The sequence below is a fragment of the Podarcis melisellensis genome (genome assembly GCF_964234715.1).
Source record: "Podarcis melisellensis genome assembly, chromosome: 7".
Lineage (NCBI taxonomy): Eukaryota > Metazoa > Chordata > Lepidosauria > Squamata > Lacertidae > Podarcis > Podarcis melisellensis.
The window spans coordinates 86,272,548-86,299,862 of NC_138539.1; the positions used below are offsets into that span (position 1 = coordinate 86,272,548).

General features: G+C 48.4%; 2 protein-coding genes across 6 annotated transcripts in view; one reads left to right on the forward strand and one right to left on the reverse strand.

The window, feature by feature from the left end:
• Nucleotides 1-22,907, forward strand: FCHSD1 (FCH and double SH3 domains 1). Of its 3 annotated transcripts, none has more exons than XM_081917810.1 (20): nucleotides 1-107; nucleotides 1,021-1,118; nucleotides 1,945-1,990; nucleotides 7,807-7,880; nucleotides 9,802-9,946; nucleotides 10,117-10,253; nucleotides 10,457-10,520; nucleotides 10,677-10,805; nucleotides 11,369-11,491; nucleotides 13,457-13,555; nucleotides 13,645-13,761; nucleotides 14,550-14,654; nucleotides 15,801-15,962; nucleotides 16,803-16,931; nucleotides 17,964-18,047; nucleotides 18,393-18,570; nucleotides 18,841-19,046; nucleotides 20,217-20,295; nucleotides 20,562-20,620; nucleotides 22,179-22,907. In XM_081917810.1, exons 1-20 carry the CDS (start codon nucleotides 87-89, stop codon nucleotides 22,242-22,244), a joined length of 2,121 nt encoding a protein of 706 aa, XP_081773936.1. In that variant the 5' UTR covers nucleotides 1-86; the 3' UTR covers nucleotides 22,245-22,907. The 3 variants fall into 3 exon arrangements, with proteins under 3 accessions (XP_081773936.1, XP_081773937.1, XP_081773938.1); XM_081917811.1 differs by having other exon boundaries at nucleotides 13,457-13,552; XM_081917812.1 differs by lacking the exons at nucleotides 1-107; nucleotides 1,945-1,990.
• The window catches only part of RELL2 (RELT like 2), a 20,149-nt gene continuing 15,734 nt past the window's right edge, over nucleotides 22,901-27,315 (reverse strand). For all 3 annotated transcript variants that reach the window (XM_081917876.1, XM_081917875.1, XM_081917877.1), the window contains exons 7-8: nucleotides 26,750-26,792; nucleotides 22,901-24,153 (exon numbers count right to left, since the gene is read on the reverse strand). In XM_081917876.1, coding sequence (XP_081774002.1) covers nucleotides 26,751-26,792 — 42 coding nt within the window. In that variant the 3' untranslated portion in view covers nucleotides 22,901-24,153; nucleotide 26,750. The remainder of the gene's footprint in view (nucleotides 24,154-26,749; nucleotides 26,793-27,315) is intronic.

The following is a 27,315-nucleotide window of genomic DNA, read 5'->3' on the forward strand; positions in this document are numbered from 1 at the left end:
CCGGACTCGCCTCCCCGCCGCCGCGATCTGGACCCGCTTGCCGAGGTCGCGAGGGCGGCCGAAGGGGCGCCCAGGAGCCCGTCGCCATGCAGCCGCCGCCGCGCAAAGTAAGTCCCTGCGTGCCGGGCTCGCGGAGGACGGCCCTCCTTGGCACCCGGGGCCGCGGGGTCCCCGAGACGCGCTCTCCGCCCCCTAATCTGAAAGGGCGTGCGCCCTTGAAGCGGGCGGCTTCCTTGGCAGCGCCGCGTCAGGCTCTAAACTAGGGACCCCCCAAACTTTTGGGAACCTGTGGGCACATCTGGAAATCTAATAAGCTCTTGCGGGCGCCACAAACGACCCATTTCGCAGAAGGAGAAAACCGTGGAGATGTGCAGAAGCTCCTCCCAGACAACGCGGGACGGGGGGGGGAGCATTTACACACCTCAGAACAAATGAAACCACCAGCAGCCCCCAAACAAGAAAGCAAACAAACATTCGTTAGATATAAAAATTGGGCCGGGACTTGGCTGGTGATGGAGGGGGTCTTTGTGGAAGGTGCCACAGTGCCTGTAGGAGCCAGTCCACATGGAGCCCCCCCCCCCCGGCTCTAACCTCTTGGACTCTTCCATGCATCATAATTCCTAGCCTTTGTATTTAAAGCCCTTAGCATCCACTACCTTGTCATCCTTGCAAACAACCCTTTTGCAGAGACTGAGAGGAGGAGTGACTTGCCCAAAGCTACTTACTGAGTTCATGACAAGCAAGATTTGAGCCAAGGGCTTCTAGACGCTATTGCTACACCTGCTCCATGGGGGTTGAGCTCCTGGAGCTTCTGCCCACTGCTGGTCCCTGAGGGCAGCTGTTACTGGGGTCCTGCTGGTCCTCTTCCCACTGCCTCTGGGTTCGTAGCCTTAAGGTTCCATTCCGGTGCAAAATAGGGGGTTCCTTTTCCTTCTGCTCCAGGTGTGTATGCTTGTCTGCTCCTTGCCCTGTTGGAGGGCCTATTGCCATTATAAGGTGCAAACTCTTTCTCTTCTGCAGGTTAAGTTGACCCAGGAAGTGAAAGTGCGCCTCATAGAGCAACTGTCGAGCCTTCAGAACAAGCAACAACGGGAGCTGGAACTCCTAGAGGACATCAGGTAACAAACTGAAATTGGGAACTGGGTAAGCTCCTGAACAGGTTCCACCACAGGCCTAAAGGCTACCCTTTCCCTCCCCTGTTAAACAGCCTAAGACAGCCTTCCTCCTTAAAGACATTGAATCAGAAAGCAAGGGATGGAGATTGACCTCTTGCTAGTGGGTGACCCATGAACTTCCGAGAGCCTACTGCTCCTTATCCAAGAGGCTTAGCCTGTAAAGAGCATCAGCCTTAAGCTAGAAGTGTTGTTCACCTGCTTACATAAATCCAGCAGTCATTTGTGTTGATTTTATACCTGAAGTTAGCATGTTATGTTTCAGGGACTCTCTTCCAATGGATCAGTGGTTCATATTTAAAATGTGGGGATTACTGGAAAAAGCAGAGTAGCATGTGCTCAAACCTGAGCCATTACTGTGCAAGATTGAGGCATCTCAGGGCCAACGAAAACAACAGCTGCTCAGTGGTCCATCCCCCCCTCCTTTTGCTGGAGGCCATGCGAGTAAAAATAATGTGAGCTGCTGGGTTATTAGGAAAACTGCTCAGTTGAGGTCTTCTCTGGAATTTTCTGTCAGGAAGTATGACACACTAATTGCTGTTTCGTAATTATTACTACTTTGAACTTGTTTTTTTAAAAGCACCATGCAATTTCTGAGGTTACAGTCGCAAGGGAGAGTTGGGCGCATGCTAGCTGGGCTTCCGCTGAGTCCCAGAGCTCTTCATCCAGCAGATCTTGAGAGTGAGATTGTTCCCTTGCCCTTAGATTCTGATTGTGCAAGAAGATTGGGCTGTGTGGTTATTCAGGGCCTTTGTCTTCTCCTTGCTTGCAGGTCCTACAGCAAGCAGCGATCTGCCATTGAGAGGGAGTACGGGCAGGTGAGACAATGCAAGGCTTCTGAGCTGCTTGTGTGTAATATGTTGCATGCTCCCATTTAAATGGGTGCAGCCAGAGACATATCATGGCCGAATGGTGGTGGTGGATGTAACCAAAAAGTGTCTGGCCTTAGCAGCGGCCATTTCCCCAGGGTTTAGAGCTCTAACTAACAAGTCGTGGCAAGAGATGGATACAGACTCGGCTTGTGCCATCCATTGTAAGCCAGCACTCATCCCTAACTGAAGGAAGTGACCTAGTGAGCAGGCAAGGATCATTTGAGCTTGTCCTTGGAGCTTATAGACCTAAAGAGCCAGCTGCAGCTGTTTCTTATGACTTTTTCTACTTGGAAGTGGGCAGACGAAGAGTCAGCTGTATCTGGAACTTGTACAGCAAAGGGTCTTGCAATCACTAGAAAAAGTTGAAATAAGAGGTGGTACTTATCTGACCGTAGATCTGATTCCCACCTGGGCCATGTTTTGGAGAAGCCTCCTGGGTTATGCCCAGGCTATGCTATCAAACCAACATGCCCTGAAGACCTAACTTCCTCAGCAGTGGTGCTGCAACAAGCTCCTAGGCTTTATGTCCTCACATTACTGAGTGTTGCTGACAGAATCCTACCCTTTAGCCTTCCTGCCTAATCTCTGATTCTCTCTTGATTGCATCTGGCCACTGCACACATAGATGGCTTCGTTTGGCTGTCCCCACTGAGGCTTGGGCCATTATCTCTTGAAGTCCCAACCTGGGATTGCACGTGAGTAGGAAAGTAATCCCTTGGTGCATCATATCACTCGTCTGCATTTGATCTCCTGCCATCTTGTTGGACAGCATCCTTTTCATTCCTCCCCATTTGATTCTTGCGAGCCATTCACTGGTGTTGACAAGTGCGTTGCCATCCTCCTGGGGGGTTACATAACTGTAATGGGACTGGCCTTGGAAATGTCCTCTGAGGCACTTTGCCTGTCTAGAACTGGACATGGAAGATGAGTTTGGGGACAAACATGCTTTTTAGGTCTGATTCTTGTATTCAGCAGGATCATGTGTTAAGAGTTTTCTGGACTGCTGAATATTACTCCATCTAAAGCCATAACTCATATCTTGCATTTGAACATTTTTTCAAAAACAAGAGACGTCAAAAGCAACTCCAAAAGTCATTGGAGTAGAGAAATGTCAGGCAAGGAAATTGTTAATGACCTGTTCCTCTTCTCTCTCTTCTTTTCTCTCTTCTCTTCTCTTCCTTTCTCTCCCTGCCCACCTCACTGGCAATTTTTCTGGTTTAAAATAAACTAATTATAAGTCGTATTTGTGTGTATGAAGTAATTCTATGCCTCTAGAAATTAGCCTGCCTCGGGAAAGGCTGGTTTTCTGTCTGCTGAAATAGGGGAGCATTTGAACATGCACTGCCATTCCCCTGCTGCATGAACTTGTACGTTTTAGCAAAGGCTTTGCCACGTGATTCTTCTGGTCCTTTTCAAGTTCATGCCCGTTAGCATCTACTCTCCTGTTGTGCTACCTGCGACATGGATTCACATAGACAGTTTGGAACTTGCATTTTCTGTATGGGAGACACCATACAGACAAAGGGGCTGGGAGCTGTGTGTGCCAATCCATCGCCAGGAAGTTTGCTTTCCAACAGCTTTTCCAAATTTGTGAACATTATTTTTAAGTCAAATGTGTATATATATATATATATATATATATATATATATATATATATATATATATATATAAAATAATTTTCATTTATATACATTACAACAATGATTCAACTACAATTTTAACATTTCCAGCTTCAACTCCCTTCCCTCTCTTTCTGTGGTTCTTTACATTTATTTTCATCCTTGCCTGTCTTAATTTATTCTTTTATTCATCTATTCTCATATATATCTCATATATATTTTTGAACTGCAGGTTTTTACAATCATCCCGCCAATGTCTTGATCTGTTTGCAGATTATTTGTAAATACTCAATAAACCATTCCCATCCCTTTCTAAAAAGTTTGTTATTTTGATTTCTTAATCTTCCGGTAAGTTTCGCCATTTCTGTATACTCCATTAGTTTCTGTATCCATTCTTCTCTCGTTGGAACCTCTTCTTCCTTCCATTTTTGGGCAAATAGCATTCTTGCAGCTTAGGTAGTTCTGATCCCATAATTCCCAAGAGAAAAGCTTCTGGTTTTTTACGAATGTTATCTTAAACATCTTTTTCAATTCATTATATATCATTTCCCAGTAAGCTTTAACCTTATTGCAAGACCACCGCATATAGAAAAAGGTACCTTCTTTATCTTTACATTTCCAACATTTATTTGATTTTGATTTATACATTTTTGCCAAACTACTAGGTGTTAGGTACCATCTATATAACATTTTCATATAATTTCCCCTTAAACCATAACATACTGCAAATTTTATATTCATATTCCATAATTGTTCCCATGTTTCCATTTCTTTTTTTTTTTAAATAATTTTTATTAAGGTTTTCCAAATTAAAACAAATAAAATCCAATTCATAAACTTTTTCCAATATCCAGGACTTCCCCTCCCCACCCCCTCTTGTGTTCCAAATCTTCCAAAAAAGCAATAATATTCAACAAATTCTTATTCCCAAAATACACTCATCGTCAATAACTCAATTTATCCAAATTTCCATCCCCTAAGGTCGGCCTATTCCCTTCCACGAGTTCCCCCCTTTCAAATATAGTACAGATGAAAATAGAATAAAAACAAACAATAATTTTACAACCTTTGGATTCCAAATTTCCCTCCCCTCTTTCCCTGTTGCGTTCCTCCTATCCCTCCACTTCTAATGTCTTCCTGATGAACCCACATTTCACTAAACCCACATCCCTCTGGTTCTTTACCGGTCTTTTTTTTTTAAATTACAGATGTCCAATCATAGAAGGAGTCTATCAAAGGGGGCCCATTTCTTCTATCCAGATTTTTATATCCAGGAGTATAAACTCCAATTTTATATCCATAAGCTTGTCAAATCTGGATATCCCAAATGTTCCCACTCCAGTTCTGTCCAGTTCTTGTTGTTTCCTTGTTCTTGTCAATCACTCTCCTCCTTTTTACTTCCCTGTTCCCTCGCAGAAATGTTCTTTTTCCAAAGGCTTCTAGTGTCTCTACAGAGGCTTGTTATTCAGGAGCAAAACATTACATCATGTTCCTTTCATTTTTCAACAGATTAATCCATTGTTTCCAGTAAAGTGTAGGCCTCTGTAGACAAAATAATGTTCCATTTCTGCAGTTTCCCAGGAGATTAAAAGTTCTATCCAACTGTTCAAGTTTCCCGTCGAAAACACATGCAATGTCCCTCAGCTCCTCTAGGTGGATTACAATAACAAAATTCCCTTCCAGATCACATCCGCCAGTCCAAATAACTTATAAATCCTTATTTGAAACAATTTATCTCCAATTTATAACAAATGTAACCGGCAAAGTCCTCATAACGAAGTCTCAATTTCATTCTTCCGTTTTGACAGCTCTTTGACAGCTGTCAAAACCTCCGTTATTCTTCTCCAGGCATTTTCACGAATCGCTCCAGGGATTCCGGGGGGGTTGCTTTTTAATACGAATTCCACTTTTCTCCTCCAGCTCAATCTTATAAATTTCCCTCGCGAAGTTGCTAGTTCGGCAAGATAAGGTTCCTCTCGATCTTAGTTATCCAGTCCTTTGTTTTGGCTCTTCTACAATTTGGGGGGGGGGCTGACTTCCTTTTTTCCACCTCCCCCGTTCGCTCCAAATTCTAAAAATTTATCCCTCTTTTTAGTCCATATTCCAATTACTCACGGGTTCTTCTTTTGGGTCCAAATTTTCAATAGAAGAAGTCAGCGCTCTCCGCCGGATGGCATGCGGCTGCGCTCGGCAGGGATAGCAGAGGACTCAAAGCACCACGCTCCTCCCCGGCACCCGATCCGTAGCCTTTAAAAAGGCTCCTTCACGAATCGAGAGGGCGCTGACGGTGCCAGCCGAGTCTCCATGTCCACGGCCTCCGTGGCCGTGGTTTTTAAGGGTCCCCGCATCGCCGGTGCGGTAGGACCCAGCCCCTGCCGAGCAGGCTCCCTCCGGAGCTCGGAGGGAGCCCGCCATTCGGCGATGGCGCCGACCCGGAAGTGCCATGTTTCCATTTCTACGTTGTGACCAATATCTTTTGCCCAGTGTATCATTGAAGATTTCACTTGTTCGTCCTTTGTTTCCCATTCCAATAACATTTTAGACATCACTTTAACATTACAGTTTAACAGGTCTCTCTCTAGTTGTGATAGTTGTTCCCCAAACCCCCGCTTCATATCCTTTTTAAATACTTCATTCAAATGATGATATTGTAACCATGTTGTTAACACCCCAATAAATCCTTAAACTCTTTTAATTAAAATTCTCCACCCTCCTCTCTTAACAAATTACTAAAAGTTACCCAACTTTCCACCATATTTTTCTTTTTCACCGCTACGGCTTCCAAAGGTGAAAGCCAAAGTGGTGTTTTAGTCTCTAATAAGTTTTTATATTTATCCCATATTCTATACATTTCCCCCCTAATTATATAGTTTGTGAAGCCTTTGTGTACTTTTGCCTTTTCATACTACAAATAAGCGTGCCAATGAAAAATATTATCATGACCTTCCAAATCTAAAATATGCGGGTTCTTCAATAGCAACCATTCCTTCAACCAGCACAGACAAAATGCTTCATAATATAATTTAACATTTGGCAGGGAGAAACCTCCTCTCTCTTGCGTGTCTATTAGTATTTTATATTTTATTATTGTTTTTTCCCCTAGCCAGTTGGGCTCTAGTGACGGAAGTGTTTGAAAATGCTGTGCCCTTGGTGTTTCAAGATCAATGTGGTCCCTGTAACACAGCTGATGACTGGGCAAAATGTGTGCATTTAGATCAGCTGCATTGGGCTTGCGAGTCTTGCAGGATGGGAAAACCACTGACAGTGTTTCTCATGCAAGGGCTGGCATGGTGCTGACTCAGCACTGCTCCTGTGGTGCACCTCTTTGCTACTCCCAGTGCCACATGGGGCTTGTCAAGGAAGCAATTACCATATGTTTCGCCCTATTGGGCGCACCGGCCCATAGGGCGCACCTAGTTTTTTTGGGGGGGGAATAAAGGGGGGGGGAAATACATTTCTCCCCCAGGCGGGAAGGTAAACGGTGTTTCCGTGTGCTGCTCTGGCTCGCCAGAAGCGGCTTAGTCATCCTGGCCACATGACCTGGAAGCTGTATGCCGGCTCCCTCGGCCAATAAAGTGAGATGAGCGCCGCAACCGAGAGTCGGCCACGACTGGACCTAATGGTCAGGGGTCCCTTTACCTTTACTTTTCTCTTACGAAGTTCACTGCAAATTAGCATGGTTCCTCAGTGGCCTCCCATGCAGGCAGTGGCCAGGCCTGCTTAGCTTCAGCCGTGCTTCCCTGGCCACCTATAAAAAAGAAGATAGTTGCTGATAATAGCTAATGGAGCCGGAGAATCTCCACACACACACACACACACACGGCCTCTTCTTCTTCTTCTTGGAACTGCTGTGGAGAGGAAGAGGCAGCTGCTGGAGGCCAGTCTTACATCTGCAGCTCAGCAGGGAGGCCACAACAAACACCCTGGGTGATTCATCTGCTAAGTTTTCTGCATGCGGGATGGAGAGGGATACCCAAAAAGAGCCAGTGGCCATATTTGCAGGAGCTTTCAGGGAGAGGGAGGGCTGGCTTGTGTTATTTTTCCATTTTCAACTACTCTTCATATCCATCTTGCAAACTTAACATGGGTGGAAAGGTGGGTCACAAAATGTTTCAAAATAAATACACTGTCTATATTTACAGGCATTGCAAAGGCTGGCAAGTCAGTACCAGAAGAGAGATGGGCAGCGTGGCTGGAACGTCGCCAGTGACTCCAGGTGGGGAATTGGGCTTTGTGGCGATAGGAGCTGAGCTGCCTTGCTTATTGGGGAAGGGGCTCACCTGGCTTAGCAGCTGGAAAGGATAGCTTTTGAGGAGAAGGGGGACATTTTAGTCTTGTACTCATCTCCCAATCTTGGTGTTCAGCTGAATCCACCTCTGATGATATCTGTTCTCAAGGGTAGGCCAAATAGCAATACCACAGTGTTTAATTACATGTGTGTTTGGTCATGTACATGGGTAGGCAAACTAGGCCCCGGATCTGGCCCAATCGCCTTCTAAATCTGGCCCGCAGGCAGTCTGGGAATCAGCATGTTTTTACATGAGTAGAATGTGTGCTTTTATTTAAAATGCATCTCTGGGTTGTTTGTGGAGCTTGGGAATTCGTTCATTTCTGCCCCCCCCCCAAGGTCTGAGGGATAGTGGACTGGCCCCCTGCTGAAAAAATTTGCTGGCCCCTGGTCATGTATATGCCTAGGGAAATGTGGCTATTGTTGCTTTAAGTGCCCAGCTCTTTGAATTCAAAGAGCCTTTCTCTCTCTCTCTTTTTTCAGCTCCTTAACCTATAATGTTGAAAACCTCTTAGCAGAAAGTGTGGTGGTTTTTGATATTGCATTGTGGCTTTATGCCTTTCTTTAATCAAGACATCTGTCAATGCAGTATCTGTGCTTGCCCTTGAATTTTAGTGCAGGAAGCAAAAGTGCCACCCGGATTACTTTGTTCCTTGTTATTGCTTGGGAGGAAGGAGGCTCTGTTAGCTGGAAAGCAAAGAAAGCAGGTGGGAGGAAGTAAAGAAGCAGCGTTAAGCCATCCTTTCAGGGAAACGAGGATGTGGGCACAACAACTGGACTCGGGAAATGGGTGGAAGGATGTGAGGAGCAAGGTGGGAGAAGCTGGCAACTGGAACACACAGGCCTGGCAGAAAAATGAGTCAACTGAACCATGACACAGTGGATGCTGTTGCCTTGTGTTGTTGGTCTAATGCAGCCATTCGATAGAGCTTCCTCAAATTTAACCCCAAGGCAAGTTCTAAGAATCTTGGAGGATGTTTTGTGGAGAGAGAAGCTGATGCAATGAAGCCCAAGCTCTGAGTCTGGATGGGGCTTTATACTCAAAGAGCTCAGGAAGTGGTTTTAGCACTTCAGGAGGCTGCTGATAGATATCGCTGTGCACATAGTTTAATGGGGACTGAGTGCATAGCTGTCAACCGTCCCTTATTTGGTGGGAAAGTCCCTTATCCCAGCGCCGTGTCCTGCTGCTGTCCCTTATTGATGATGTCCCTTAAATTTCCCGGGTTTCAAAGGAAGCAGCTCCTCTCCCTCCCTCCCTGCCGGCCAGGGAGGAGAGAGACTCCGACTGTGTTGCATGGCTGCGTTGCTCACCCAATAAGGAGTCTAAGAACGACTGGGGGGGTGGAGCTTGCATGCCTTGTGCCAATCAAATCGGCCACGTTGCCTGGGGACTCGCCTTTGCTCAGCGCTTCCCAGTGGAGAGGTGATGGTGGTTTTCCTTGCTGCATCCCCTTGGCCGGGTTGCTGCACTGTGAGAACCACCGCTTGAGGCTTCGTTTGGCTGCTGGCTGGGCTTTCTACCTTTGGCTCGGAGGGGCTCAGAAGTTGAACATTACTGTGCTCCTTGGAAAATCCCTTATTTTGGCTGCTGATCCCTTATTTTCAAGGCTGCTGGTCCCTTATTTTCAAATTGTAAGTTGACAGCTATGACTGAGTGCAAATCAGCAATTGTTTAGAAAGATGCAGCTGGCCGGTCTGTACTGCATGTACCATGCTGCTTAGTGCAGTGGCTGTCAGGGAATGAAAAACCCTGGTGCTCCTGGAGGATAGAGTCCTCAGATCTCATGAAATCAGAAGCAGGGGCTGGTGAAAGCCGGTAACGCCTTGACCTCCTCTAATATTTCTGCAGGAGTGTCTTTGGAGTCTGGAAAGGTGTGATCGATGGCACCGTCTCTTCTGGTCAGTCCAGGCTGGCTGCCTCCGATAATTATCGCAGTGTGAGCGCAGAGGCAGCTAAAACCGCTCGTATGTCAAAAGAACACTTGTTCAAAAAGGTACACTTTGGGTGGGCTAGGAGGGTCCTAGTAGCAAGCCTTTGGGGACAGAGAAGCCGTGCTTGGCTCTGGAAGGGGAGGGGTCCTTGAGACTCTGCTAAGGGGTTGAGCAGCAGCTGGCAGAGGGCAGGATGCTGAATGTCGGACCACTTCCCCACCTGCTCTCCTAGGGCATGGACCAGCTACTGAATATCCAGACTGAACTGCTGGAGACGGTGAAGGAAGTCAGCAAAACCAAGAAGCATTACACACAGATTGAGCGGTCCAGTGAGGTAGCCAGAGAGAAGGCTGCCGATGTGGATGCCAGGTGAGCCCCCAGTTCCCTACCCCCCAAGCAGGGGAATCCCAAAATGTGAGTGCCAGGGGGTCCCAGTGGGCTGTGCCCTGTTCTCACAAGTCTCACATGCTCTGGGACTTAAGATAGAGCTTTCCAGAGCTGAGCATCACTTGGTGGTTCACATTCAGGGGATCTGTGGAAACTGATGCCTGTCCTTTCCCTCCCCTCCACAGGCTCAGGAAGAGTGACCACGGCATATTTCACACGAAGGCCAGCTTGCAGAAGCTCAGCGCCAAGGTCAGAGGCCCATCCTGCCACCCCACTGGGACACTGAAGTGGGTTACAGAGGCCTGAGGGATGTGCCTATCACACAGTGGGCTGACAGATGTGGGGCGTGGGTTTGGTAGGTCTTTGAAATGTCAAGTGCATGGCCCTCTGTTCCTCTCATTGCAGTTCGCTGTGCAGCTGGCAGAGAATTCACAGCAGCTGGTGGTGGCACGAAATGAGTACCTTTTGACTCTGGCGGCTGCAAGAGCCCACCTGGAGCACTACATCCATGTGGAGCTGCCTGCTGTTTTCAAGGTAAGAGCTCTCATCTTACACTGCACACCCTCTCCTCTGAGGACAACTTTGCAGACCGGGGCAGCTTCTTGTATAGCACCGCTTGTGTGCAAAGCAGCTGTGGCAGGCCATAACTTTGAACAGGAAAACTCTATGGGAAGGGACAGTGGTACACAGCTTCTTCTCCACCGACACACACTCCCCTAGTTTCCAGTTTCACCTTCCTGCAGCTGTGTCCCTTAAAAAAAAAGGTGGGGAGAATTGCATGTTTTTTAGCCTTCTCTAAAATGCTTGGATTGCTGCCTACTGGGGTCTTTTCTTTTGCTGCACAGGATTTTAGCTTGAACCAAATTCTATTTCCCAGTTTCTTGCCAATCCCACAAATATCTTGCCTCAAATAGGCCCCTGTTTTTCTCTCAAGAAGTGTAGGGAGTTGCCTCATTTTGGATGACTCCCTGCACTGCAGCAAGTTTGGGTGGAATGATCTCTCTTCTCCTACGTGTACCTCCTCCCTGGAGGAGCCTCCCTTCCTGTTCCTCTTCTCGCTGTGCACCACCCAACCTGTTGGATCTGTGTTTTGTCAGATGCTGGATGGTGACCTTTATGAGCGGCTCAGAGACCAGCTGACCCTGATCAGCAAGACAGAGCTGGAGGTCTGCCAAGGCACACAGGAACTTTTCCAGCGTGTTCTAGGTACATCTGCACAGGTAACAAGGCGCTCATAGGTGACTGTGTTTCTAGGGGTCTGTAGGGTATCCCCAAAACTGCTGCTCTCCTATTGGAAAAAAAATACAGGCATATTTTTACATTTGATGTTTTCAGATCTCCTCCAATAGAAATCCCTCTGTGACTATTCTAAAGCTTTCTGAAGAAGAAGAAAAGTTGAGAAATACAATCACGGCTCTCCAGTGTCCCTTCTGTTTTGGCCCTTATTCTCTTGCCTAGCAAGTTTGGACTTTCTTCCCCCACCTTACATGTCACAGTTTAGTGTTGCTGTGGAACAGCCATTCCCCAAATGATCTTGTGGTAGCCCTAGGTCTTCGTTTCTGAGTTAAGCAACTAAAAGTGCTTTTCTTTGGGACCAATCTGAAGAAAACGATAACCACCTTGTTAGACCTTCTCTACTTTTTTGGGGAATAACCTGTGAGCCCTCAGAGGCCCACCAGCAGGTGGGAGAGGGTTGTCTCTTAAGCTTTTCCAACCTCCTGAAGCCCACCAAGCTGCACAAGGCTTCATCTGCCTCGGGTGCCCTCTTGGTGTGTGAATTGTTGGAGGAGCAAAAGACTTGTATGGTGGTGTTGTGGAGCTCAGTCAGGAAGAGCAAAATTTGGGACTGGGTGTAGGGAGCACAAGCAAAATTAAAGAAAAAAGATGGTAACAGACGGGCCACAGAGATCTATAGGACAGGGATGGTTGACGGATGGGATAAAGAGAAGCCTACAGAGAAAGAGGAGATGGCACTATGGGATGTGGAGAGAGGAGGAGCACCTGAGAGATTGTGGGAGCAGGAAAATGTAGCATAAGAAAGGTGAGTAAGGGGTTATGGGTGGAGTTACAAATACCTTGAGGACCACCGACCTGGACCCTGTGATCCTTATTTGAGGCCCTCCTTCTTGTGCCTCCTGCGCTAGAGGTCCAGAGGGTGGCAACACAAGAATGAGCCTTTTCTACAGTGGCTCCCTGTCTGTAGAATGCTCCTCCTAGGGAGGCTCACCTGGCGCCTTCATTACATATCTTCAGGTGCCAGGCAAAAATGTTTTTCTATAGCCAGGCCTTTGGCTGAAGAGCATTCTATGGCCTTTTAAATGTGTTTGTAGGAGGAGGGATTGTTGGTTTGTTTTTCTGCTACGTATTTTGTGTTCTCATTATATATATTTTTATGGTTTAAATTGCCCTGTGCTCTTTGAATGAAGGGTGCTACAGTGGTACCTCGGGCTAAGAACTTAATTCGTTCTGGAGGTCCATTCTTAACCTGAAACTGTTCTTAACCTGAAGCACCACATTAGCTAATGGGGCCTCCTGCTGCCACCACGCAGCTGGAGCACAATTTCTGTTCTCATCCTGAAGCAAAGTTCTTAACCCAAGGTAATATTTCTGGGTTAGCGGAATCTGTAACCTGAAGGGTTTGTAACCTGAAGCGTATGTAACCCGAGGTACCACTGTATATAAATTTAATAAACAAGTAAACAAATAAAATAATTACAGAGATATCATTTACTCATACAGAGAAAAATGAATATACACTATAAGCTCAGAGATAAGAGGTGGTGCCAGATAACCGGATAAAAAAAAGAAAATACTGCATCAAATACGGCAGAAACACTTTTCTGAGACTGATGTAGTCTGGCTCTCTTAAAGATGTAAAAATCTACAAGTGGCCCTTGAGTGATTTGAGTTGGGCCCACAGATTTAGCTGATGAAGAACATTGCAAATGTGCACTTGAAATGCATGTTCTTCATCAGAATTGTGTTTGATAAAATAAAATAAATAAATGCTGGACCACTGAGACTTGGGACAAGGCAGCTCTTTGGAACACAGAAGCAGCAGAGACCCTGTGCCAGCAGCATTTCCTCCAGCAAGGACAGGCTGGCGGTAGGGCAGTGAAGGCAGCTTTCTCTCTCACTTGCTTGGCATCTCTCAGACTTTATTTTCTTCCTGGTTGTTCTTGCAGGTGTGCCAGGAGCAGAATCTCCTCCTCTTCCTCCAGGATAATGCTGCATTTTCAGCGATGGTCATGCAGCCCTTTCAGCCGGCAGGAGCTGACCAGGTGGTAAGAAAGAAGCAGGTCCTCCCCAGCCCTCGCCCAGGAGGAGAAGGGTGTCTTCGGACAGGGCTGCTAACAGGCCTATTTCTTCCCAGACTTCTCTTCTGCATGAAAGTGGCAGCAGCCTTGGGGAGAGCGGGTTAGAGAAGGAAGCACGTCGCTGGGCCGCTCGAGCAGCCAGAGATTACAAAATAAAAACTGTCAGTGAGCAGGTGAGCAGCCAGGCTTTATTTCCCAGGAAACACTTCCCATGTGATAGGACTTGTCCATGAAATTAAAGAGAATAATCCCGTTTTTTTTTTGTTATACTTTTATCTTCTGCATTATTTGGGTGGATGGATATGAACTGGAATAGCATAAAATCCTGTGAAGAGTTAGTGTCTGGGGGCAGGGTAAAATGAACCCCTGTCTTCACCCGTGAAGAAAAAAATCAGTTCTCTTCCTGCTTAGATCAAGAGAGCAGGGTTTTTGTGGGGCTCCAGTCCTTCAGGACCTTGTGGCTACTTTCACTGGCAAGTCCCTTTCCTTCCCTTCCCCTTTGGGCAGTCTCCTTAGAATTGGGACCCTTTTTCCCTAAAAGAGGAGGAGCAGCTGTCAGAAATGGAAATGGAGGTTTCCAGGCAATTTATCCCCTTCCTCTACTGAATAAAGCTTTTGTATTTCTGGAGCTGGCAGAGGAGAATCTATCAAACTCCTTAGAGTCCAGGGGATGTTTCCCCAAGACAGGAGCCCAGCCAGTTATTCTGTTCTAATGAGTTTTTTTCACTCTGAAAAGAAGAACAGACTGTTTAATGATTTCACCTCAGCAGCCACAAAAAGTTCTATAATTTCAATAAAGAAGACGTGGCCTATTGCAAATTTTGACATTCCTGTGGCCATTCTAATTTCAAGGGCCAAAGACTGACGCAAGGTTTCCTTCAGGATTTCTGAGACAATAAAACAGAATTTGCCCTGAGAATGATGCTAGGGTCACTTAAGTATTCAATATTGGGTTGAGCAGGTTCTACAGAGAATGGAAGCCAGGAGGCAGCAGGCCCCTGAGGCAGAGATGACCACCATGGAGAAGAGGATGGAGGAGATAAGAGAGAACCTACGGAAGGCTGAGGTGCGTCTCACTGCAGGCTGCCTGTGCATTTTCCAGAGTGGTCAGCAATGCTTGTCTGTCTGAAGTTGTCGGCTTTGTGCCATTGATATCCCCTGCGGGCTCCCAGCATTTGTGTCCTGTATGTGTGCTTTCTGGTGCTTTTGCTGACTTGACGGCAAATATTGCAGGAGTGAAAGGAGCAGGCTGCATTGCCCAGGAGAAAAATTCCAACTGAAGGTAGCCAGCCCGTCACCCCATTTGACTGTATTTTATAGCCAGGGGGCTAGAATCTCCATGCTGTGTAAAGTTTAACTTGTTGAAGAGGTGAAATATAGGCAGCATCCCAGAATAAACAGGTTAATGCATCATCATATTGAGACTTTGATGTTTTATCCTTTCTGATGCAGTTAGCCAGGCACAGGTGGATCTACGTTTGGAAAATGATTCCCGCCAGCTTCTCATCCCCATTGCTCTGCCTTGTGTGTGATAAATCAGATTTCAAACAAAAGAAATTTCTGATCTTTTATCGAGGGAAAGGAGGGTATAAGATGCTGTGGAAAGGAGGGTGGGCGAATGCATGGAGAGGCTCAAAATCAATAGCAGAATTAGATTCCTAGGTTCAGAACATCAGCAGGTACCGTTGCATTAGGTTCCTAAGTGTTTTGCAGGCAAACATCATGACTGGCTCCTGGCCAGCATGTATAAAGTGTGCATTTTAGGAGTAACCAAGAGCCTGTAGCGTCCAGTGGGATTCTTGCCTTTTCTTTTTCTTTTTTTGGACCGACTCCTACGGTCAAAAAACAGAACCCCAGACAGAGGGGTAGAGAGGAAAGCTCCATCCAGCGGCACTGGTCCTGTGTGTATACGTGTTGTGGGACTTCGCATTTAAAAAAGAGAAAGGAAAAGAAGGTTGGGTGGTAACTGAGGAGGGGCAGCCTTCTTCTACCCTGCCTTTGCTGCCAGGGCATTGGCGTCTGGCTGTCATTCAGAGGGTGGCATTCTTGGTGCTGAATGACAATCCTAATCTGCTAGCTGCTGCTTTTCTTCATTTGAAAGACCAGGCTTGTCATTTCCTTCGTTCTGCTTGTGTTTGGATGTGGCAGTTGTTTGAGGAAGGAATTGCTGATTCATTCCTTGATCACAGGACTGTTCTTGCCCTCTCTTTAGATCAGCAAGGTGAAGGCGGAGGCCCGGCTAGCTCTCCTGCGTCAGGCTGGCCTGGATGTCGATACCTGGCTGGCAAGCAGCATGGGGCAGGTGCTGGACGAAATGGAGCAAGAGCGGCGGCTCAGCGAAGCTCGCAGGTCTGAGAGAGGCTCCACTCCAACGGTAAGCGTTGCCTCTCTCCAAAGATCAGCTCCCAAACCCTTGGAAAGAGCTGCGCCCCCACCCCATGCCCCTTGAAGGTTGCCGCATCATTCAGACACGTCCTTCTGCTGCATGGAAACAACACATGGAAGAGGCTTCTGTGCGGTTGGCAGTACATCTGAAAAGGGCATCTTTGAGACATCTGAAAAGGGCATCTTTCAGGGAAAGAGAGACTCTTCAGCCCAAGGGCTGCAAAGAGCTTTTGAACTTGTCTGCATTCTCTTGCCCAAACTGGGACCATTCCCCCTGCTTGACTGAAGTCTGTCTTGGGGAGAATCTGGGCAATAATAATAATTTATTATTTATACCCCGCCCATCTGGCTGGGTTTCCCCAGCCACTCTGGGCGGCCTCCAACAAAATATTAAAATACAGTGGTCTCTTAAACATTAAAAGCTTCCCTAAACAGGGCTGCCCTCAGGTGTCTTCTAAAAGTCTGGTAGCTGTTCTTCTCTTTGACATCTGGTGGGATGGCGTTCCACAGGATGGGTGCCACTACCGAGAAGGCCCTCTGCCTGGTTCCCTGTAACTTGGCTTCTTGCAGTGAGGGAACCACCAGAAGACCCTCGGCACTGGACCTCAGCGTCCGGCCAGAACAATGGAGGTGGAAACACTCCTTCAGGGCAAATATTCCCATTCTCCATTCTCTTTGTGATGTGGTGTTTCCTTGAAGTGAAACCCTCTTCCCCCCACCCCCCGTTATCTGAGATTCTGTGTCTTTGGCCTGGAGCTGCCTTTTCTTTATATTTGATTGGCCTGTCATTTTAGCTTCCCATAGTTGACAGTCATAAATCTTCCATCAGGCAGAAGACTTCGATCTTGCTGAGTTTGATGACTATGACGACAACACGGAACTGTTTGAGGACACAAGGCCAAGTCCAAGCATGGTTCGTGCTTATCCTTCATCCTGCAGAGTATTTTTCCCATACCAGGTAATACTTCTTTTCTTCTCCCAAATATGAATTGCTGCTTGCAGCATACCCTTCACAATAATTAATCATTACAAAGCTCAAAAAACACTTCTAGGTGGCTTTTCAGGGGCTTCAGCAAGGGCACTGCCAGAATTTTGGGGTACCTTAAGCAAGAGACTCTCCAGCTGAGCTTCTTACCAGCAAGTGATGTAAACAATAACAAACAAAGGGAGTAGAGCTGGGAAAATGGGATAGATGTTTGCTAAATGTCTTCACTCCCACACAGACCTGGATTCTGACAGTGATTCCTCGTGTCTTACACTGTACCTGGAAATCTCAAACAGTGGCACATTTGAGACATAACAAACCACGGCTTCATGATGCCGGAATGAGCATAATAATAATAATAATAATAATAATATAATAATAATAATAATAATAATAATTTATTTATACCCCTCCCATCTGGCTGAGTTTCCCCAACCACTCTGGGCGGCTTCCAACAAAGATTAAAAATACATTAAAACACCCGTCATTAAAAACTTCCCTAAACAGGGCTGCCTTCAGATGTCTTTTACGGATAAGATAGCTGCTTATTTCCTTCGCATCTGAAGGGCACCACTACCGAGAAGGCCCTCTGTCTGGTTCCCTGTAACCTCACTTCTCGCAATGAGGGAACTACCAGAAGGCCCTCAGCTCTGGATCTCAATGTCCGGGCTGAACGATGGGGGTGGAGATGCTCCTTCAGGTATACAGGACCAAGGCCGTTTAGGGCTTTAAAGGTCAGCACCAGCACTTTGAATTGTGCTCAGAAATATACTGGGAGCCTGTTGCTTTCATGCATGGGGAGCAGCCTTCTGGTTTGCCACGAACCATAAGCAGAAGCTTCTAATCTCCTTTCCTCACCCATAAAAGGAAGAAAAGAACCTTATTCCTCTGAGGCTCATGGCTACGCCTTCTCATGGTGAGAAAACATGGCTGGCCAATGATGCCTGAGTGAGTCATCAGTGCTGCAGATTTTGTTGTGACTCTATGTGTGTTCTTGTCTGCCAGGCCTGCCAATCGGACGAGCTCTCCATTGCGCAGGGTGAGGAGCTGGAGGTCATTGAAGACGGCGATGTGGAGGAATGGGTCAAGGTTCGTATAAGGAAACTGGGTCAGGTTCCTCTCTGCTATGGGACTTGGGAAAACCTTCCATGAAAATCTGCCTCTAGGGGGCTAAGCAAGAGTGTGAATGGGTGCTGAGCAACTCTGTAAGGCATGCTGGAGATGCTTGGACACATGGAACCATTGGGCGTCCCATCTCTGGCAGCAATGCCAGTGCCAAGACAGAAGCTGAGCACTTTGGACCTAAGAGAGCAGATCCCAGACTGTAGTCTTGGGAGCAGCCTGGCTGTGTTCCCAGCCACACATGGTAGGAACGCACAAGGACAAGCTTGTTCAAATATGTTTCTTAGTGTCACTTCTCCTACCTGACTTCAGGCGCGTAACAGTGCAGGACAGGTCGGGTACGTCCCTGAGAAGTACCTCCTCTTTATGGATTCAGTAAGCAGGGAGCACCCAGCCCCAGATGGGAATGCCCAGGAAGAGTCCTCTGATGTGGCCTTGGAGAGGGAGCTGACCAACATCATGAGCATGGGCCTGATGCTGGAGCCTGGAGGTGCGTCTTGCTGGGGGGCTGAGGGTGCAAGTGCATGGTGGTGTCAAGATATGGGCCCAGCATGGCTTTTCTGCCCTGCCCGTTGGATCTCCTGTGATAAAATTCCGAGGGAGCCTCTTCCTAACCTGGCTAGTGGAAGAGGCGGCCTGCCTGCACTTGAAAGGGTTCAGTTTATATACGCTTTTTATCCTGCCCTCCCCCCCAGCAGAGTAAATGGCTGCTGATCCCACCTGCTTTGTAAGACCAGTTGTGTCCTCTGTTTGTTTGCAGCTTCCCTGGTGCGAGCCCTTTATGACTACGAAGGGCAGAGCTCTGAGGAACTCAGTTTCCCCGAGGGAGCCATCATCCGAGTGCTGCCCCGGGAGGAGGGAGCGGTAGATGATGGCTTTTGGAAAGGAGACTTCAATGGGAGAATTGGAGTCTTCCCCTCATTGGTTGTGCAAGAAATAACTGGCGCTCAAGAGGGAGCGGAGCAGGTGAGTGCCAGGGTGGCCCAGGAAGTCCTGGTAATAGTTACTGGGATCCACAGATATGGCTACCTCAGCACGTGCCCCTCCTGCCTCCGGGGAGCATGCCAAGGCACCCCAGAAGCTTGGGGCTGAGGAGGTACCATATTTTTCGCTCTATAAGACGCACCAGACCATAAGACGCACCTAGTTTTTGGAGGAGGAAAACAAGGAAAAAAATATTCTGAATCCCAGAAGCCAGAACAGCAAGAGGGATCTGGCTTCTGGGATAGCCGTGTGCAGCCTCTCCCAGGCAGCGGGATGAAGGCTCCCCCAAGAGCTGCGCTCCCTTTAAAGAGCGCGCGGAGCGTGTGTGCGGCTCTTTGGGGTTTTTCCCCGAGGAGGGAGAAGGACGGCTCTTTAAAGGGAGCGCTGAGCAGAGCCTCCCGCCTGCATTTGCTCCGTAAGATGCACACACATTTCCCCTTACTTTTTCGGAGGGGAAAAGTGCGTCTTAAAGAGCGAAAAATACGGTAGTTGAGCAGTCATGCTGTGCTTCAGAGGTGCTCAAAGGGGAAGCAATCTCTGTTTTATGATCTAAGCAAAAAAAAAATTTCTTCCAGTAGCACCTTAAAGACCAACTAAGTTAGTTCTTGGTATGAGCTTTCGTGTGCATGCACACTTCTTCAGATACACAGTGTGTATCTGAAGAAGCGTGCGTGCACACGAAAGCTCATACCAAGAACTAACTTAGTTGGTCTTTAAGGTGCTACTGGAAGAAAAAAAAAATTTGTTTTGACTATGGCAGACCAACACGGCTACCTATCTGTAACTGGAATTATGATCTAAGGATACTCATACCAATGCCTTGTTAATTTCTTTCTGGGTTTGGCAGCCGGGTATAAAGTTATTATCCCCACCCCTGCCCATTCCCCAGCTAGAGAGGGGGTGGCATCTTGTTTTTGATGTCATGCTGAGCATACATCCAGAATACAGCACGAGCCCTCGGAGCATGTGCAAGGTGCTCTTTTCTTCATTGTCCTTCCAGCTTTTTCATGGCTGAGCCCTGCTGAGCCTGGTTCCCACTCCAACACAGGGTTGTGGGGGGACACTCGGCCCACATTCATTTTGCCACTTAGTGTCTTAGAAGTTTGCTTCGCTTGCTTTGAGTCTGACGGCAGCTTGGCTTTCTTGTTTCAGGAACTGCTTTCACCATCTCCCCCCGCCTTCTCCCCTCCAGTCCTTGACCATGCATCTCCTCCAGACATTCTGCTAACAGGTGAGTTACTTGAGAAACCAGCACCTGGAGTCTTTCCCTCCCACCCCACAAAAAAATGGTGGCTTCTGGAATAGTCTAGTTGTGTTAGAGAGAAGTGGTGATATGTATAGATCTCTAGTATGCTGTGAAAACATGTTTGTGTTTCTGGAGAAGTGAGAGAGAGAGAAAGAAAGAGAGAGAGACCAAGTTAAGGGACAGGATGTCAGCAGTCTTTCGCTACTCTGCACCACACGAGTGTAGTCATTAATGTTTTTATGTGTTCCCAGGTGGCTGGCAAGGAAACGTGCAAGATTCCCCTGACCTGAACGCACCACGCATTCGCCCAGTAAGTTGTTGCCCATATGCCGTGATAGGGTGGCCTCAGTCTCCCTGTCCTTTATCCCCACCACTCACAAAAAAGTTCATTCACATATAAGCATCCTAGAATGCAAGTAGGTTATGATCTAATCTTTGACGCAATTTCACTAATTATTATGAGCATATTTATCTCTCAGGTAGAGAAAAAAGGCAGAATATTCCATTTTGGCCAAAAAGGGAGTGCTCAGTCCTTCTAGAATGATCTTACACACGAGTGGGGCTTTGTAGTTAGCCTTGCCTGTTAGGCTTGTGTTCTACTAGAACCTTAATAAGAATTTATATTGGAGAAACTGAAGGTTTGAACCCACATTACAGGAGGTAACCAGAGTTTGCCAGTCTTCTGTTGGGAGGGAAGAAAAGTAGAGTGGGAAGAAAAAACTTGAGATGATGATAATTTTTGTATCCCACCCATCTGATTGAGTTGCTCCAACCACTGTGGGCAGCTTCCAACTGAATATACAAAAACACAACACAACATCACACATTAAAAGCTTCCTGATACAGGCCTGCCTTCAGATGTCTACCGAAGGTTGTATAATTCTTGATCTCTTTGACATCAGATGGGAGAGAATTCCACAGGGCAGGTGCAACTACCAAGAAGCCCCTCTGCCTGGTTCCCTGTAACTGCACTTCTGGCAGTGAGGAAACCACCAGAAGGCTCTTGGAGGAGGATTTCAGTGTCCAGGCTGAATGATGGGAGTGGAGACACTCCATTAGATATACAGGGAGGCCAAAGGTCAACACCAATACGTTGAGTTGTGCTTGGAAAGGTACTGGGAACCAATGTAGACCTTTTATGGTCACAGTGGCCATTCCCAGTCACCAGTCTGGCAGCCACATTCTGGATTAGTTGTAGTTTCCAAGTTGCCTTCAAAGGTAGCCCCACATAGAGCGCATTGCAGTAGTCCAAGCGGGAGATAACCAGAGCTGGTACCCCTCAGGTGAGACACTGCACAGACAGGTAGGGTCTCAGCGGGCATACCAGATGGAGCTGGTAGACAACTGTCCAGAACACAGAATTAACCTGTACCTCCATGGACAGCTGTGAGTCCAAAATGACCCCAAGGCTGCACATCTGGTCCTTTAGGGGCACAGTTACCCTCTTGAGGACCAGGGGCTCCCCCACACCTGCCTGCCCCCTGTTTGCCAGAAACAGTACTTCTGTCTTGTTGGGATTCAATCTCAATCCATTGACCACCACCCATCCTCCAACCGTCTCCAGACGCTCACACAGGACCTTCACTGGTTCCAGTTTAAGTAGTAGGTTGAACTGGGTATCATCCACATACTGGTGGACACTCAGTCCAAACCCCCTGGTGATCTCTCCCAACGGTTTCATATAGAGGTTTTAAAAAACATGGAAGATAAAGTGTACCATAAATGTCAGCAATACTCCAGACTCCTTCTGATGGATTTTGAGAAAAACACTAATAGGGTCCTAAGCTTGCCCCTTTGTGGGCATAAGATGCAGTGCGAGAACTTTGCACCCTTCAGAAATGCTGCCTTCCCCCACCCTTTCTTTTTAGGTTCGGGCTGCCCCGCCTCCACCATCGAAGGCTGCAGAAGATGACTCGCTGCCCAGCCACGATTAAGTCCACATCTGCCAGGGATTTGGCTTCCCAAGAAGGCTTGAGCGCTTTGGGGGCTGGTGGGGCCACAAGCAAATCCGTTTCTGCTTGGAGTTCTTGGGAGCCTCTGGCTGCTTTTGAGCCTGTGCTCACATCTTCCAGCACCAGCAAGCTAGCAGTGGGACGGAGGTGCTGAGAGGAGCATTGCTGCTGCTGCTGCTGCTGTTGTTGCTGTTGCTGCTGCGATGAGCTTCTCTACCTCAGCACATGAGTACATGCTCAGATGGATCAACTGCACCAGAATGGAATTGCCAGGGAATGTTGAAAACAAGTTTGTCTTTCTGTCTGCCCTGGGGTTGAGCCCCACAGCGTAGGACCTAGAAACGGCAAGTTCTGTTGGCCTTTGACATTCCTTGGACTGCTGCTTGAGACCATGCCAAGCATTTCCTTTTTTTCCTGTTCTGTGGTTTGAGATGGGAGCAGGTCTCTCCCTTTGCTTTAAATGCTGCTAGCTAGCATCTGTCTGCACTTTGTCTGTCAGAACTATTGACAACGGCCGGGTCTGCTGCTCTTCTTGTAGCCAGCAGTTCTTTGCTGCCCCTTGCTGAGTAAGCTGCCGCCTGTGCTGCGTCCTTGAGAGGCAATAGATGGGCAGGTACTGACCGAATAAACAGACACCATTCTGCACGTCTTCAGCATCTTTAATAGGGTTAGTTTTTGTTTACACTGTACTTAAACATGAAAAGATGTAGGACGAAGGCAGAGGTGGCCTTCGGTCATGGCTTAACTAGAACACAGGAGACTAGAAATCACAGGGTCTGGGGGAGTGTTTAGCTGGCTCATCTCCCAAGCCAGGTTCTGGTCTCCTAGCGAGGAGGAAAGCCTATCCGGAGCCACGAGAGTCTCCAGGATCTGTGTTGAGCAAAGCAGCCCCCGCCCCCACCCCATGCAAGTCCCCACACATACCACATTGAGCCCCACAGCAAAGGGGCTCAGAGTTAGGTGCTATTTGGCTGCTTCAAAGAGGATGGTGTGGTTAGTAGACACTAGAGCAGGATCTTTGCGAGGATTTATCACTTAGGAGAGTGCGTGTTTGTAAATATTGCGGTCTGAGGCAGAATTCACATTTCCTCTTGTGTAACTGCTGCTCCTGAGTTGTAATTCTAGCTCCTCTGATTGTCTTGTGTGAACGCTGGAAACCAGGGAGGTTACCCTGGGTCCAGCTACCTGCCTAAATGCAGCCCCCAGGGCCACTGGATTCCCTGGTCAGGATGGGAGTGGACACTCAGACTTTAAGCCGGCTAAGCTGAGTCACAGCTATGAGCAGAGCAGGCAATGCCAAGGGCCTTCTGCCCTTAGTTCAAAACTCACTCCACCCACATTGGCCGAGTTCTCTTCCTGCTGTAAGCAGTAGCTGTATTTTATTTTTTAAACACTAATCGTTCACTCAGACCTGACTGGCATGCAGGAAAATGGGCTATTGCTGAAAGGGATGTGAGAAGGATCCGGGGATACAAATCTGGGATTCTTCAAAGCACCACAAGTTGAGCCCCAGCATGGAGAAGAATGGGATTCTTACCAGCTCAGGCATACCGGTGGGTTCCGCCATCCCACCCCACAAGTCGCATGGTTGCACACAGGGGCCTTAGCAAAGCTTTCAACAGAATGAGGTTTCAGCAAGGTGGATAACGCCACAACATGGTCCCATTCCTGCGCTCTTCCGCTGCCGCTGCGTGAGTAGCTGTTGCAATGGGGATGAGGCTCTTGCCAAGTGTCATAGTTCTACTAGTGGAAGTGGCACATCCTTTCCAGGCGTGGTGTCGCTCTTCTGGCCCAGGCGTGACTCGTTCTGGCCGCCTAGTTCTTGTGAACCTAGTGTTGGCTGTGTGTGCATCTCTCTGCTTTGCAACCCTGAACGTGGAGCAGGCAGGCTCTGAAAGAAAATGTTGAAGGAGGGAGCGTGAACAGAAATGTCTACCAAAGGCAAAGGATAGTGGTAACTGCACTCCATCTGGAAGCAGCCAGAGTTCCACTGCAACTTTTCACAAGGGGTTAAAAGGATGACTCCACAATGCAGCCCGTAGTGGTAGGCCAGAACAACAGTGATGGAGGTGCCCCTCCCCCGTAGGTGGGCAGGAGGGGTCACATGCTCCTCCATCCTCCTGTCTCCAGAGCTACTTGGCTCGCTGTGGCTCATGCTGGAGCTGCCCTTGCTTGCTTTTATTACTGATGCTGTTCAGCACACACTTTGGCCGTTTCCCAGCCAGGGGCATAGGAAGGGGAGTCCGGGGGGGTGCGGGTGTCATCCTTGAAGGGGGTCTGGCCTGCAGTGACGTGGTGGCTCGGGCCCCTGCGCTGCCCAAAATGGCAGCGTGGGGCTTGCGTGGGCAGCTTGCCATGCCGCCCCCCTGGGTGGATTGCCACGGCACTCCCGTGCGCAGATCGCTACAGCGCCCCCCCATGGGCAGCTCACCCCGCCCTCGCCACTCTGGGTGCCAGAGCAGCTAGCTACAACCCTGTTCCCAGCGCTGCTCACTAGTCTTTAGGATGGGATTCTCAATGGGAAGGGCTTCGGAGGGTGGGGTCATGAGCAATACTGCCCCCTGGTTACTATTGCAGAGATCAGCCATGCAGTTGGACTGCCAAAAGTCAACTACCAACCCTGTCATCTTCTGCAGTGCTGGACGCTGTGTTGCCTGCGTCTCTTCCCAGCCCTTTCTCCTAGGAGTCCACAGCCAGCAACTGAACCATGGCCCTTGTCTGGCCTGTACCTACACAGGTGCTACAGTCAGGTCATTTAGGAGTAGCTTGTGTGGCTTGGGGTTATCCCACTCACAGCAGCGGGGTGGGGAGTAGAGGGAGAAGAGGTCACAGGGCAAGACTAGAGAGATCCCATCCAAGATCTTTTGGCTCAGCAAGTGGCGAATTGCCCTGTAGCGTAGGAGTTGTGGCATCACTTCCTGCTCCTGCCCTCACCGTCTAGAAATATTCTTTCCAGTCAAATGCTAAAAGAGAGCTTGGTGAGCAAAGTCCTCAGGAGTGGGACCTGACCATTTCCCTCCTATTTTATGTGGCAATGCTAATCCTGCTCCCTCCCGCTCCCCAATCCTACTGGCCGGTTCAGTCTTGGCTCCTGTGACCTTGCTTTGTTGTCGCTTCCATTGCTGCTTGTCCAAGTAGATGTTTCCTCTCTCACTCCATTATAATAGGGCTGTCGTCCCGTCCCGCCCCCCCCCCAGTCATTGTTCCCACTGGGACACTTGAACCCTTCTCTGGGCGGGCGACATGGGTCTCCCTTTTCTCACACAGGGTAAAAAAACTGGCTGCATGTTAGGACCGTGATCCCTTTCCTTGCCCTACTGTGTCCTCTTGTCATCCTCGCCCTCCACCAAGAACGGTTAACACCCTCTTGCCCCCTGGTATGAACTGATTCTCACTTTTGGTTTGAAATTCCTGTTGCTGCGCAGACCGCCCACCCTTGCTTTCCAGCAGCTGAATTTCCCTCTGCATGTGGTAGGACTGAACTGCCTCTCTCCTTTTTCTCTCATACTAAGCGGCTCAGAGTCGTTGTTTACTGTGAAATGGCTGTTAGAATAATTCATCTTTTTCCGTGTGAGCCCCTTCAATTGCAATCAATCAATCAATCAATCAATCAATAAAACACACACACACACCTGGAAGTGTTACCCTCCAAAAAAGCCTTGTGGTGGGATGTGAACCCTCCTTTGGGGCAAATGAGGAGCCCTATAACTTCTCTAGGCCTGCATATACTTCACAGGGCTGTGGATCTGACTGGTAGTTTTAACTAAAATGTCACTGCTTCTAGGTATGTGTGGAACTGACCATAAGCGTGGTAAAAGGGTTGTTCTGCTGCAGTCCACACTGGGGCTGCCAGGGGGTGACCTAAGCAGAGCCCTGGATCTTGTGGGTGCAGCAGACATATGTGCTTATGGGCCCAATCTGATGAGCTATGGCACTAGATCTGCTGGAGGAATCACTGTGAACGCTTTTTGGCAAGATGCCTCCTGAACAGGTCAATGGCTATCATCACAGTGTCCCCAACACCATTCCTCGCTGAGTGAGGAGATAGGTGCTTAAAGGGTGAGGAGGTGAACGATTGTGAAAGTTGAGCTCTCCTATGTTCTGCGTAGGTGGAAACCCTAACCTAATACTTCACGTGTCCCCGGAAAGAGTCTGGGCCTGGTACAAGGATAGCTATCCTCCCCTGGGGACCAGCAGTAGACTGGCAGGCTGTGAAGCTTCCACCTCAGAGCAATGTGCTTCAGATTGCTCTGGTGCCTGGGGAGGACAAAGAGAAGCCCAGAGAGCAGCAGTCCCCGTCTGGTTTCCATGTGCCAAAGAATCCCCTCACCTCTTGCCAGTCCAGTAAAATCAGAGCTACTCCCGACCTGCACATTACATACTTTGTCAGGCAGTCTGGTCTCCCCCCAGCATAATGCTGGGAGTGGCTTTGTGGCGACACTCAAACCCTCAGTCCCAGCTGTTGACAAGCAGAGTGTGGAACTTACGTCACATGGATACTCCTGGGTCCTGCACCACCAGCCTCTGCTCCTGGGAGAAAAGAGGCAAGAAACAAGCAGGGAAAGGGTCACACCAGCAGCTAACGTTACTAGAAACCCCAGAAGCCCCACAACATGGCACCTAAGGAGCGGGGCAAGAGTGGCAAAGAGGCTTCTAGGGGTCCTGGAAGAACACAGAGGGGTCCCTATATTGGCTAGGATTTGGCCAGATGGTCTATGCCAACAATAGCAGGGGATGGGAACTGGGTTGGCCGTATGAGTGGGAGAGAGATGCCAGTGCCCAGAATGGTGGGCATAGGTGCCAACTCCCTGGGGCCCCTGGGTGCCTGAGCACCCACAAAATTCCCCATGAAGGGGCCAGGCACCCACAAATTTTGGTGCCAGGGCCATGCTTGCTGCATGGTACCCATGGCCCCGGGCACCCACAGTCACAGGGCCAAGCTGGCACTCCTGATGGTGGGCACTGGTGCCAGGAGTTGCTTAGGAATCATGGCTCTTCCTAAGCATGTGAAAACCCCCAAAGAGATTTACAGGTAGGAGCTAATTGGCACTCG

Excerpts from the sequence above, each read along its gene's own strand:
- FCHSD1 (XM_081917810.1), top strand. The coding sequence starts at position 87 with ATGCAGCCGCCGCCGCGCAAA. Across the intron at positions 108-1,020 it reads TGCAGCCGCCGCCGCGCAAA|GTTAAGTTGACCCAGGAAGT; the intron begins GTAAGTCCCTGC and ends TCTCTTCTGCAG. Across the intron at positions 18,048-18,392 it reads ATGTGGAGGAATGGGTCAAG|GCGCGTAACAGTGCAGGACA; the intron begins GTTCGTATAAGG and ends ACCTGACTTCAG.